The sequence below is a fragment of the Gavia stellata genome, chromosome 2 (genome assembly GCF_030936135.1).
Source record: "Gavia stellata isolate bGavSte3 chromosome 2, bGavSte3.hap2, whole genome shotgun sequence".
NCBI classification, from domain to species: domain Eukaryota; kingdom Metazoa; phylum Chordata; class Aves; order Gaviiformes; family Gaviidae; genus Gavia; species Gavia stellata.
In genome coordinates, this window is record NC_082595.1 from 100,157,721 (window position 1) to 100,169,892 (window position 12,172).

At 37.9% G+C, this 12,172-nt stretch overlaps 1 protein-coding gene across 3 annotated transcripts in view; it reads right to left on the minus strand.

Annotated features, from left to right (window-relative positions):
- CYRIA (CYFIP related Rac1 interactor A) overlaps positions 1-12,172 on the minus strand; it is a 40,262-nt gene that overhangs the window by 13,219 nt on the left and 14,871 nt on the right. For 2 of the 3 annotated variants that reach the window (XM_059829294.1, XM_059829311.1), the window contains exon 2: positions 8,224-8,303. In XM_059829294.1, the coding sequence (XP_059685277.1) occupies positions 8,224-8,296 (73 nt within the window). In that variant the 5' untranslated portion in view covers positions 8,297-8,303. Of the gene's footprint in view, positions 1-8,223; positions 8,304-8,491; positions 8,572-12,172 lie in introns of all 3 variants that reach the window. The other variant, XM_059829303.1, reaches the window with a different exon arrangement.

Genomic DNA, 12,172 nt, shown 5'->3' on the forward strand with positions numbered 1-12,172 from the left:
AGTAAATATTAAGACACAAAACAGAATAAGTAATTTATTAGTACAGTTCACGAGTGTAAAATTTACATGTTCAGGCCACCTGAAGCATGGGTTGGTTTACAAGATACTTCTACGCTACTTTTTACAATTTATTTGCTTTAAAAAATATTAGCCCCTAATAGCAATGTAAACACTATAGACTGCTCAGCACTTTGGGACTTAAAAACGGCCTTTAGTAACACGCTTTATTGAAGTCTTTTTCAAATTTTCCCAATTCATCTTTTGGAAGTTGGAGGAAGGTTGAATATTTGAAACCCACTGAGCTTTCTGTAGTAACCCAGCACCTGGGAAGTAGGAGTAGGAGGAAGGTAGGCAAGCGGAAGAGGGAAAGAAAGGGAAGGCAGAGGAAGAGGGCTGCAAAGGCTACAGAGCAACAGGCTTAGCTTGCATTGCAGAAGCGGTTTATATTTATGCTGAAAGTGTTTAGCTTAAAAATAAAGGTAGGGAGGATGATTCAGGCTTTTTTTAAAAAAACATGCCTCTTACTTACGAAATATATGTTATGCAAATAGATGTTCTGATAAGACCATGGCCATGTTTCAAAAGAGATTTTACATTAAGATCTTGCCAAAAATAGTCAACTAAAATACCTGTAATCGATCACTTCGAAAAAGATTTCATCTTGCTATCAACAATAATAATAGCAACAACAACAACAACTAAAAGCAATACAGATTTCTTCAGGACAGATTTTGGCTTTTTAAATTGGTTTTCTATTCCAACAATACCAAAGCTCATTTCTCTGTTCTAATATAAAAAAATGCCACTCCTGAATCACGGTGTGGAATCACTGCTTGGCAGTGCTCACCTCTTACCCCCGTACTGCCAGAGAACCCACACGGGCTTAAACAATTTGAGGCCATTTATAAATAAAATCACAGCCACTGACTAATCCACATGGAATGCAAGCCCTCTCAATAATAAGTTACCATAATCACCAGACTTACTGCATTTCAAGTCTGAGTTTTGAGAGTGCTCATGATTAGCCGTCAGCGTACGCTGTCTTTAATTAAGACAAAATTGGAAACCCTTCTACCTCCCTTTGTCTGAGCATTTCCAAAGTCAACCCTAAACCTAACAACTAAATGCATCCTCTACCAAATTATTTCAAGAGTCAGACCAGGTTTGACTCTTCCATATACAGATTCTACCAGCAATTTTTAATTTAGAAAGCAAAAATTTTAGCTCTAGAGAGAAATGCAATTCCATTGGCTCCATCAGAAATAACTGGGATATGATAATTCAACCATTCCATGAACAAATGCTCTCTTTCATCTTTATACATGGTCTAGTCTATGTTTTGGATGGGGCTTCAAGATGTCATTAAAAAAAGGGGAAAGCTGGACCAACTACAATCCATTTATGGATGCGTTAAATATTTCAGACGCATGGTGGGGTGGGAGGGTGGAATCATAATTTTTTTTTTCTTAGAAAAATACCTGTCATTTATTTAAAAAAAACCTTAACGGCACAACGTATCTACCTCATTCTTCACCAAGTGTGGATTAGAAAAAACATAGAAACTGCTATGTAGGTAAGAGACTAGCAGTCATAGGACAAGACTAAATATAAAAAAAATGGGTATGAAGCCTTTACCAATACAAAATCAAGTATAACAATATCTCAGTAATTAATTTTTATGAAGTATAACAATATCTCAATAATTAATTTTAATTAAGAGATAAGACAGTACTAAAAGAAGCGCTTCCAACCCATACACACTTTCTGTATCTGAAATGCAGACCAAAAGCACAGAACTTTATTCCACCCTCAGTCAAACTGATGGCAAGTTAAGAGGATTCCCACTGAAGCCAATCAGTGCTTGCATTTAATTGAACGTGGAATCATATTTGTCAAAAACATCATAATCACCTGGCCTCAACAGCCTAGCAAGAGAATAGTGAGTAAAACAAGATGTCTGAGAGGCTCTGCTTTCAGCTTTTCTTGTCCTGTCCACTGCTGAACATAGCCAATAATTCCACCAGCCACTGACAGCAAGTTAGAGAGCAGTATGTATATATATATATTTTACAGTATCATGCTAAAGTCCTATTTCAGGTTCGTCACCATGACAATGATTTTTCCCATTCCAATCTGGGACACAATTAGACAAAAAGCTAGTTTATGCCCTTGGAAAAGATAAAAGGCATTACAGCTACAGTGAATAAAGCATTTCAGAAGGTATCAGAACCCACTATACTCCAGACATTAAAAAGAATGGTAAGTAAGAACTGTACCCTATCCATGATATAAGCCAAAATTCCAGCCTACACTGGATTTTTGCATTTTATCCTTTCTAAACTAGCTAGAACAAAGTGAAGCTCACTAAATTGTTAATACTTGCTATGGGCATGGTGCTGTGCCAGGGATATCAGCGCCAGGCTTCAGCTCCGTAGCAGACGTGGAGTGGACAGCCTCTCTCCGACGGAGCCGTAGCTTCTTGCTTAGGGCACGCTCTGCAGCACGGGAGACAAGAGCTTAATCTCCCACAAGCTGGATACAGATTACATCTCCAGCTTTGCTGCCTGTGGAGTGAGGGTATTAATTAATATCCTATTATGCAAAAAGTGGGCAGTTGCTCTGCTCCCAGATATGTTCTAATAATAGATGCTTTTAATCATAAATGAACATTGATAACTGAAAATTTCATGAATCTTTCTAGGGATGGGGGGGAATCCTAGAAAATAAGTGTCCTTTATTCTTGGGGGCATGGGATTAAATTAGGATCAGGTAACAAGCCCACCTAGCTAACATTTAGGAAAAAGGGGAACATGTTCAGGTTAAGGTTAGAGAGTTTGGTCTTACAAAATGCATTTGTGTATGAGGACAGGACAGGACTGAAGGTGTCACTTAAGGACATCTCCTCCCAATAACCTATAAGCTTTAGTCTTTTAGGTTCAAAACAACTTGTTGTTACCGCAACCTTCAAATTATTTCCAAGAATTCATGTGGAACTATTTGTTTACTTTGCCTGAAAAAGGCCCTCTATGGGCAGCAGCAATTCGACAATACATTTTCTGCAAAAAAGAGCACTCGTAAGCTGTTATGGGAAGAGTCTCAAATACGCAGAATTCATTTACCTGTGACTAATTTAAACAAGGTCAACATCTAAAGAACAAAACAGTTCTTGAACTGACAAAATCCATTTGAAGAGAATTTGCCCTACGGGCTCATGAAATCCTGAAACCCACAGACTCTCAAGACTTGCCATGCGCTCACTCTTCCTAACGTTATTTTTGAGTTGAGAGCTAAGAAGGAATTAAGGCAAAGTAAGTGGTATATAATCAATTCCAATACGTAGCAGTTTGAATTCGAACACCCACACCGACACAGAAGTGTAAAATGGCAATATGTTCACTTTCCGGGAATGAAGAGATTCTTCTTTTTTACACAAACCTTTCAGTAGACCTTAAAAAAAGAGTAATTTGGCTGAATGCATATAGTTTGCATTTCACCTCAAAGAAAAGACTTTTTCACCTGCATAGGAGAACACTATTCTCCATGTCACTTGCTGAAGTTACCACAGTTCCCATTTGTCCCTGTTTGCTTTCAAGGCTGGACTGAATGGAATTTCAAATTGCTTCTCCTTGCACAGATCCAGAGTAACTGCCTAACTCTACAATGATTACCGGAGAGCATACAGAACTGCTTTTGCTATACAACATTAACTGAAATTAATGCTGGATTCAAGCTTTTTCAAGTGTAACCATGGAGTTCTGAAATTTGGTTCCCAGTCTGGAATCAAGAATAATGCCAGTAAAAGGTGTCATAAGAATTGCAACTGATGATATAGACAGCTGCAGGAAAGGCGGGGAAAAGAAATGATTTTAAATTTTTTTTTTTGGTAGCTTAAAATTCTCTGGGGAAAAATTAGAACAGTTATTTGAAGAAAAAATGGAAGGTGAAATTTTGAAACATACTAATTTCTTTTTCTTTCATGATTGTTTCCCATTTTCAAATACAGCACAAGGCAGAATTTGAAGAAAACAACTTTGTATCAGGTGAGAAAACTTAAATTTTCTAAGTGTTCCTTGTTTTATGTGTCCATTTTTCAAGACCTCAAGAATTGCATAGAAGAGATGTATTGGAGGGACTAAGGCTAAATATGAAAAGAACAGGTTGGTGAAAAATACATAAGATTGAGAATGCAACTGATGAAAAACAATTTAATTATTAAATATATGTTAAAACAAACAAAAAACCCCTCATAATGGTATTTTTCAAAAGATTCAATACAAGATGTCCTCCTCAAAATTTTAATCAAAACATAGAATTCTGCCCTGGAGAACAATAATTCACAAGCAAACAAATTAACTTCTACTGCACAGAACAGCTCAACCTTACAACACATTGCCTATAAAATGTGTATTATTTAAGGATATTGAAGAGAAGACAATAAAATAAAAATCCTCTATGCCAACCTTACTGTGTAGCTTCAAGATGGACCTAAGATAACTAAATCTGTACAACTGTTTGCCATCCTCTCCTGCATTTCTATTCCAACCATGCCATCACCACGTCACCCTGATCTGATTGGAAGAGTACTTAGTAGGTAGGGGAGAGAGACAAAGTTTGGTGGGGTTTTTTTGAACAGCTAGTTCTTGGCAAGCTCGTTCTCCCATGGGCTGCAGGGGTGGCTTCTGTGAGAAGCTGCTAGAAGCTTCCCCTGTGTCCAATAGAGCCAATGCCAGCCGGCTCCAAGATGGACCCAACACTTGGCCAAGGCCGAGCCCAGGGTGGCAGTGCCTCTGGGATAACACACTTAAGAAAGGGGAAATACAGCTGTGCAACGGCAGCCGGAGAAGAGAGGAAATACAGCTGTGCAACGGCAGCCGGAGAAGAGAGGAGTGAGAACACATGAGAGAAACAACCCTGCAGACACCAAGGTCAGTGAAGAAGGAGGGGAAGAGGTGCTCCAGGCGGCGGAGCAGAGGTTCCCCTGCAGCCCCTGGTGAAGACCATGGTGGGGCAGGCTGTGCCCCTGCAGCCCATGGAGATCCACGGGCTCCAAGCAGGTGGACGCCTAAAGGAGGCTGTGACCCCGTGGGAAGCCCACGCTGGAGCAGGCTCCTGGCAGGACCTGTAGACCTGTGGAGAGAGGAGCCCACGCTGGAGCAGGTTTGCTGGCAGGACTTGTGACCCCGCGGGGGACCCATGCTGGAGCAGTCTGTTCCTGAAGGACTGCACCCCATGGAAAGGACCCATGCTGGAGCAGTTCATGAAGAACTGTAGACCATGGGAAGGACTCACGTTGGAGAAGCTCATGGAGGACTGTCTCCTGTCAGAGGGACCCCACGCTGGAGCAGGGGAAGAGTGTGAGGAGTCCTCCCCCCGAGGAGGAAGGAGCGGCAGAGACGTGTGATGAACTGACCGCAACCCCCATTCCCCGTCCCCCTGTGCCACTCAGGGGGAGGAGGTAGAGAAAATCAGAAGTAAAGTTGAGCCCGGGAAGAAGGGAGGGGTGGGGGTAAGGTGTTTTAGGATTTGGTTTTATTTCTCATTATCCCACTCTGATTTTGATTGGTAATAAATTAAACTAATTTCCCTGAGATGAGTCTGTTTTGCCCGTGACGGTAATTGCCGAGTGATCTCCCTGTCCTTATCTTGACCCATGAGCCTTTCGTTATATTTTCTCTCCCCTGTCCAGGTGAGGAGGGGAGTGATAGAGCGACTTTGGTGGGCACCTGGTGTCCAGCCAGGGTCAACCCACAACACTATCATTCACGATGGGTGCAACCATGTGTTTCTACATTTCAGTTCTAGCATAAGGATATGAGACTATGTGGCAAAACCCATGGGATGACCCCTTTGGAGCAGCACAGATGAAATCAACTGTCAAATGAATTTAACACCTTAATGTTCTTTTCCCACTTTCTTTATATAAACACTTGTATTACTTTTGGCAATCATCAGCCCATAAAGCCTCTGATTTCTGAGGCATGGAGACAGATTGCATCTATTCTACTCTTGCGTATGAGGAAAAAGGCCGTTTCTGTTTTTTGAAGCAATATTTGTGTGGCACATTGTATGCAGAGCAGGAAGAAGTATGTCACACACCTTCCTTTCAGGTACAATACATACCAAATGAAAAGCAGCAAAAAAATACCTGGAGTATCCAAAAAATCTGTAAATATTTCAGAAGCAGTGCTGACAGATTTACTTCTGAGATTTCAGCTTATGGCTAATGAAAGAGTGCACAAAAACTAGAAAGCAATATCCTGATGCACATAATGAAATACAGTAACCACATCAACTCAACATATCCCTCATCCTCTGAATGGCCAACTGTAGTGACCATTTTCATCCATGAACTAGAACTGAAAACTCAGGCCACAGAAAGCCACACGTCCAATGAGCACTGAATCAGGCTCTTATCTATGTGTACTAAGAGTGTCCTTTCACACTGTATGATGGCTAATTAAAGGAGACCAAAGCCTGCAACTACAGGTGTCTTCAGTCATATCTCTTCGACACAATACAGATTTTGTGCCATAAAAACCTCCAGGACTTTATTTCAAAAGTAAAACATTTTAACCTTTCGCTCAGGAGTGTCAAACTCACTGAAATTTGGAGATGATAGTTTTGTTCCTCTCTATGTGTATGTGCCTGACTAGCATGCCCATGTGCTTGCACTAACCACTGGTCACCTCCCGTGGGAGAGGGTGCTTCACCCCGTTCAGTTCTTGGCAATGACTTTTGGAAAAAAAACCACCTTTGCTGCCAAGGCAAGAAAAGAGGTATTTTTCCCTCTCACCACTACCTCTGCTCCAGCAAGGCTTCCCACTGCCAGACCACCTGCTTCCTGCCAAGTCTGCAGCCTGGGTCAGGAGCGCTTTCTTACCATCCAGGAGATGATGGGGCTGATTAAACCTGGAAGCTCAGAGCAGCTAAAAACCTTCATAACAGCTCAGCAAAGCCTTCGAAAGTTTGGTAGAAAAAAAATTACATAGTGGTTTGGATAAAGTTTTGATATCCTGGGCTTACAGTAAAATTCTCAAATGATATAGAGAAAAAGGGATACATGGCTCGCAGTGCTTCCTCCTAAACCCAAACTAATTAACCTTTTTTCATCATTTAAAACCGATTCTTCATAATGAGGTAAATAAGATCTAGATGAGAAGATTAAGATACGTGCAAAGTTATAGTCATACACTCTAGCTCTCATCCAAGAAAGCATGTTTGAACAATTTAATTAGATTTAAGTATGTGTTTAAATTACTTTTTGAATTACTGCTTCAAAGTGCGTACACACATACAGTCTCATATCATGTCAGTAACTTTTTTTCAGAAAAATAATTCAGGAATAAATGATTCAAGAAAACTATTTCAAGGTGATAAAACGTGTATCTAATCACCTGAAATTCTCTCTTAAACCGTGCTTCAAAACAAAGTTATTTTAAAAAACCTGGCTTCTCTCAAAACTTTTTTGCTGGGATTTTTATAGAATAAAGGTATTAAGAGACAAAACATCACACGGTGTTAGCATTTTAAATAAAAAGCATTTCACGTAAGTAGTGGAGTAAGATTAAACCCGTATTTAAGGATCTGATGACCAGTTTTCAAGACAATGTCTAGAAGTACATGCAGGGAAACTGTTACCAGCGAAAAGTGAAATAGCTTTGAATCAGATATAGATGTGACAAGTGAATCAGAATGTGAAACACTGTTTTGCAAACTGATAACCATGCAATTAAGAGAGATGCAATCAAGCACATACACTTTGACCACTTCACTACTTTTTAGAAACTATAATAATCCCAGATAAATCATCACTGAACCAGGCAAAAGTAGTGCCACCTCCACTGCTTGTGGTTTTTTCAGCTTTTTATTTTTATATCCAATACATATTTCCATTCAAGGAAGCAACATAAAGAAATCTTTTTTAACCCTGATTTGTTAAAGAAAGCTGAGGTCAGCTTCATGTAAATTTAACAATGGCTCATAAACACTTTGAAACTAATTCAAGGTAAGGTTTTACTTGCATATCTATCTTTCTGCCCCCTGCTCAGAATGAATTCAAGTAATTTTGTATGGTTTTATAAATATCAAAAAGCAATATTCAACTGAAGTGTAATTTGATTTGTTTGCAAATCCCTTTTGAATTGCTTTATGATGCGTAAGCGCATGCAGTTTATTAGGAAATAATAAGCAAGGAAGGCAAGCCAGGCAAGAAGCTTTGCTCACTTTCAAAGTCAAGGAAAAAATTTGGCCCCTGATCAAGCTCTGTGCAAGTGAGAACTTTTAAAAGATTTCCCATTTGGTTCCTGAAAAATAGAAAAGGAAGAGAAAAGGAGTCCTGAGTGAACAGATGCTTTTAGAGACAAGGACTTGGACAGATTGGTTGTGCTGGAAAATACACACTGCAAGCAATCAGATTTTAAAAGTTTTTCCTCAGTTCGCTTTTAAGTCAGGGAAAAGATTCTCTCATTGTCTTGTAATTGTTTGAACTTACTTTCAAAATCCAGGAAAAAATGTGGATAGTTTTCAATTTCCCTGGTAAGGACCTTAAGAAGATTACCCATCCCAGCAAACCTAGTAAATGCAACAAAATCGTAAACAGTTATATACGTAAACTTCAAATACTACAACTAAGAGCTTGACACAGTCTGCATCATATATTAAACATTATGGCAAGTTCTGGACCATGAGAAACATTTTGGTGGTCAATTCTGTGATATTTATGCACGGGGACAGAGAGAGAAAGACCTTGGATAAATAAAGAAATAATTCTATTCAACAAATTGGAATTTCAACATCAGTATAACATTACGAAGTACAGACAGGTATTTATGAGTTTATTTACTTAGCAAGAGAAACAAACTCAGAATTCGTAAACCCTCTAAATTGCTGGACTCAAGATTACTGAATACCATTCCAGAGTAAAAAATGAGGCCTTAATCCTTGGTTTGGAATCTTTAGCATAAATCCATGTTATTTCACAAAAATAACTCAATGCAAGGAAAAAAATAACCTAATTGTTTCTAATCAGTAACGTTTTATAAAATATTACTATAAAAATCTGTCAGAAAGAAAAGCTAAAAAGCTTGTTCTTTTTAACTTTTAAAAATGTACATAAGCATTTTGGGGGGGGGGGGGGGGGGGGAGAAGGAAAAAAAAAAGAAGAGGTTCCAAACTCTATCTTTTTATGTGTTATTCCTATCTTTTATCATCTTGGAAGCCTTTACATTTCAAGTTATGAAAAACTCCCAAAAGGAAAAGTGACCAACTCTCAAAAAAGGAAGTCTCTATGGAAGACAAGAAGGAAAGAGATTTGAAGAAAAGTTTTTTACCAGTACGGTCCTTAGGAAGATAAATTATTCTAAAACTACATAAAAGTATAGCTTTCTTGGGCAAACTTAAACTTTTTCTCAGAAGAGAGAAAAATTAAACCATGAAAAGCACATACAAGGATAAAGAGGTCTGCCTGGAGGGATGTAGAAAAATGTAATTTTAGATTTAAAACTCAGATTGAAAACTGATTTTTGCCTCAAAGATAAATATTCTCAGTACTCTAAACCACAGCTCTTGGGCCTCACATCTGATGCTCATCTATTTTTCAGTTTAATTCTTTTCCCACTTAAGAAATCAGACCACAAAAAAAGTACTCTAAGTATGTACATGGCTGATACTCCATATGAGGAGACAGTTTTTTTCAAATTTTCCCCCAAATGTTACAGAAGAAAAAGTATCATCGACCCTAACTTCTATATGCATGTAAGGAATATACTTCTATAGCAGGAAAACCTAGGAAGGTAATGTAAAGCTTGGAGATTTCAAAGCACTCAGTCATTCCATAAAATGACATAAATTTAATCAATAATCTGTTCAGAGCACGCAGCTTCATGTAAACCAGGTTTTTGTTAGACAAATGGCTTTGTTTTGCATTAAATACTTCTTCAAAATTTTCTCTCCAGAACAAATCCAGTGAGCAGACTGTCAAGCCCTTTACAATTAGCAACATCTTGCATACACAATATTGAAACACAAAGAAACATTCTCCATTATTCATAAAATTACATCCATTTATATGCAGGAAAAAAAATCTACAGTTTTACTTTCAGAACACGATCTGCACTGTACGAACTGAGTCTGACTTTTTGATTAGCCTACAAAGGGGACAAACATACAAACAAAGCAAAATACATTTTATATAGTATTAAAATGTGTATCTTCCATAATTTAACATTTTCATCACACTGGTATAATACATTTTATCAGCAGCAGGTAAGAGGGACAAGATAATGTGTATACACTTATTTTCCTTTTCATAACCTTGAAAGAAACAATATTATTATGAAATACTATCACAATCTAAATTACTAACTCAGTTTGGATTCTTCACTTTCAACTCGTTTTAAGCCATATCTTACCTCATTGTCTTCAACCTTCAGAGAGTATCCAACCATTTCTTCTACTGCCAAAGTTAGCACTGCAGCCAGAGACTGTTTTAGTTGATAGCATGCTTCGAACAGTGAGAAAGCTGCTCCCTTTGCCAAAAACCTGAGGATATGCTCCCTCATTTGCATTGAGCAGCTTGAGGTCATGTGCCCAAGCTCTGGTTTCTGATCCTTCTTACAGAAGTACAGCACATCACGGCTCTGGAGATTTCTAAGTATGAGTATTTTTCCTGAACTTTGACTACATTTCTTCGTTTTTCATTTTGTTCCCCTCTCCTTCGATCCCTGTGTAGAAACTGATTCAGCTATTTAGGTCACAAGTATGAAACAAGAACCCTGCCACAAACTTTATACCCATTTTCATGGTCAGACTGCATTTTCCAATGGTTCACGAAGGCACTGGTTTGACACCATCTATTTCCAATGTACCTCAACCCAAAAAATTGTGATATTCAACATCAACATCTAGAAGATACGGTTTAGGCAGCTGCTAAACATGCTTTACTTTTTTATGATTTGAAATAATTTCTTTATGGTTTCCTAAAAAACAAAACTAAAAGATTTCGTTCCAGGAAACTTTCGCTTTCAACTATAACTCATCATTCAACACTAAGATTTTAACTCTGTATTAAAAGGCCAAGCTTCACCTTAATGGCAGTACTAATAAACATAATTCCTTGCCCCAAACTGAATTATTTTATTTTGTATAGCTTGCTGCTTCCCAGTACTTGGATCTTCCAAACTGTCCTTCCCTGAAAACTCTAATAATGTATTTCAAACCTCAGGAACTGCAAGCCATTTCCAGGATAATGAGATTTCAAAGTAACTAATGACATAAATTCTGAGCAGGTCAGTATATACACTGTGGTTGCAACAGAAATGCAAATAAACAGCTGATGCACAGAAGCAAATCAGAAAGGTTTAACTTAGGAGCATAAAATTCCATTTCATTAAACTGGAAAGCATTTTATTTTACTTACTGCAAAATCAGTTTAAATGTTGAAATGAGACTCAATGCATATACAAAAATATTGCTGTTGCAGTACTCCTAAATGATGGCAGCTTCTCTTTAGTGTCCAAATCCCTTAAAATTCCAACTTTTAACAGCAAGCTTTAAAAATGATGCGTTGACATGAGAATGATGTTTGCATTTTCATGTTTGCTACTGTTTTCCAAACCATTAAAGCTTATCCTAAGATACTACATAAGCATACAAAAAATACTTTCTAAGCTACTGTTGACAGTTTAAAGCTCGTTACTCGATTTTTGATGTTCAACATTTAATTAGTGGCACACATACATAAATAAACCGTAAAAACAGTAATAATAAGAAGGTACATTCAGCATTTTGTGTTTTATATACCATTATCCAGTCGCATTTTTAAAAATGTTGAGCTTTGAACAAAATAACAGAAGTTGGTTTTCAAAAAACATCACTTTGTTCCTAAAATTTCATTAATTTAATTTTGACATTCTGGAGGCATTATCTAGGATGGGAAAAAAAATTCCTTCTCCCCCACTAAACCAATCAGTCTATTTTTCAGTTGTGATAAATAAAATGCTACCCCCCCAAAACCAAATCAAAATGCAACCCCTCAAAATCTGCCATGGATTTTATATACATATACTGAAAATATACTGAAATATATATTTATTATGTACCGAAATCCAGTTTTGAAAATTTAGTAAATGTTCACAAACTGGGTATTATCAACTAAATATTGCATGTCCAAAGC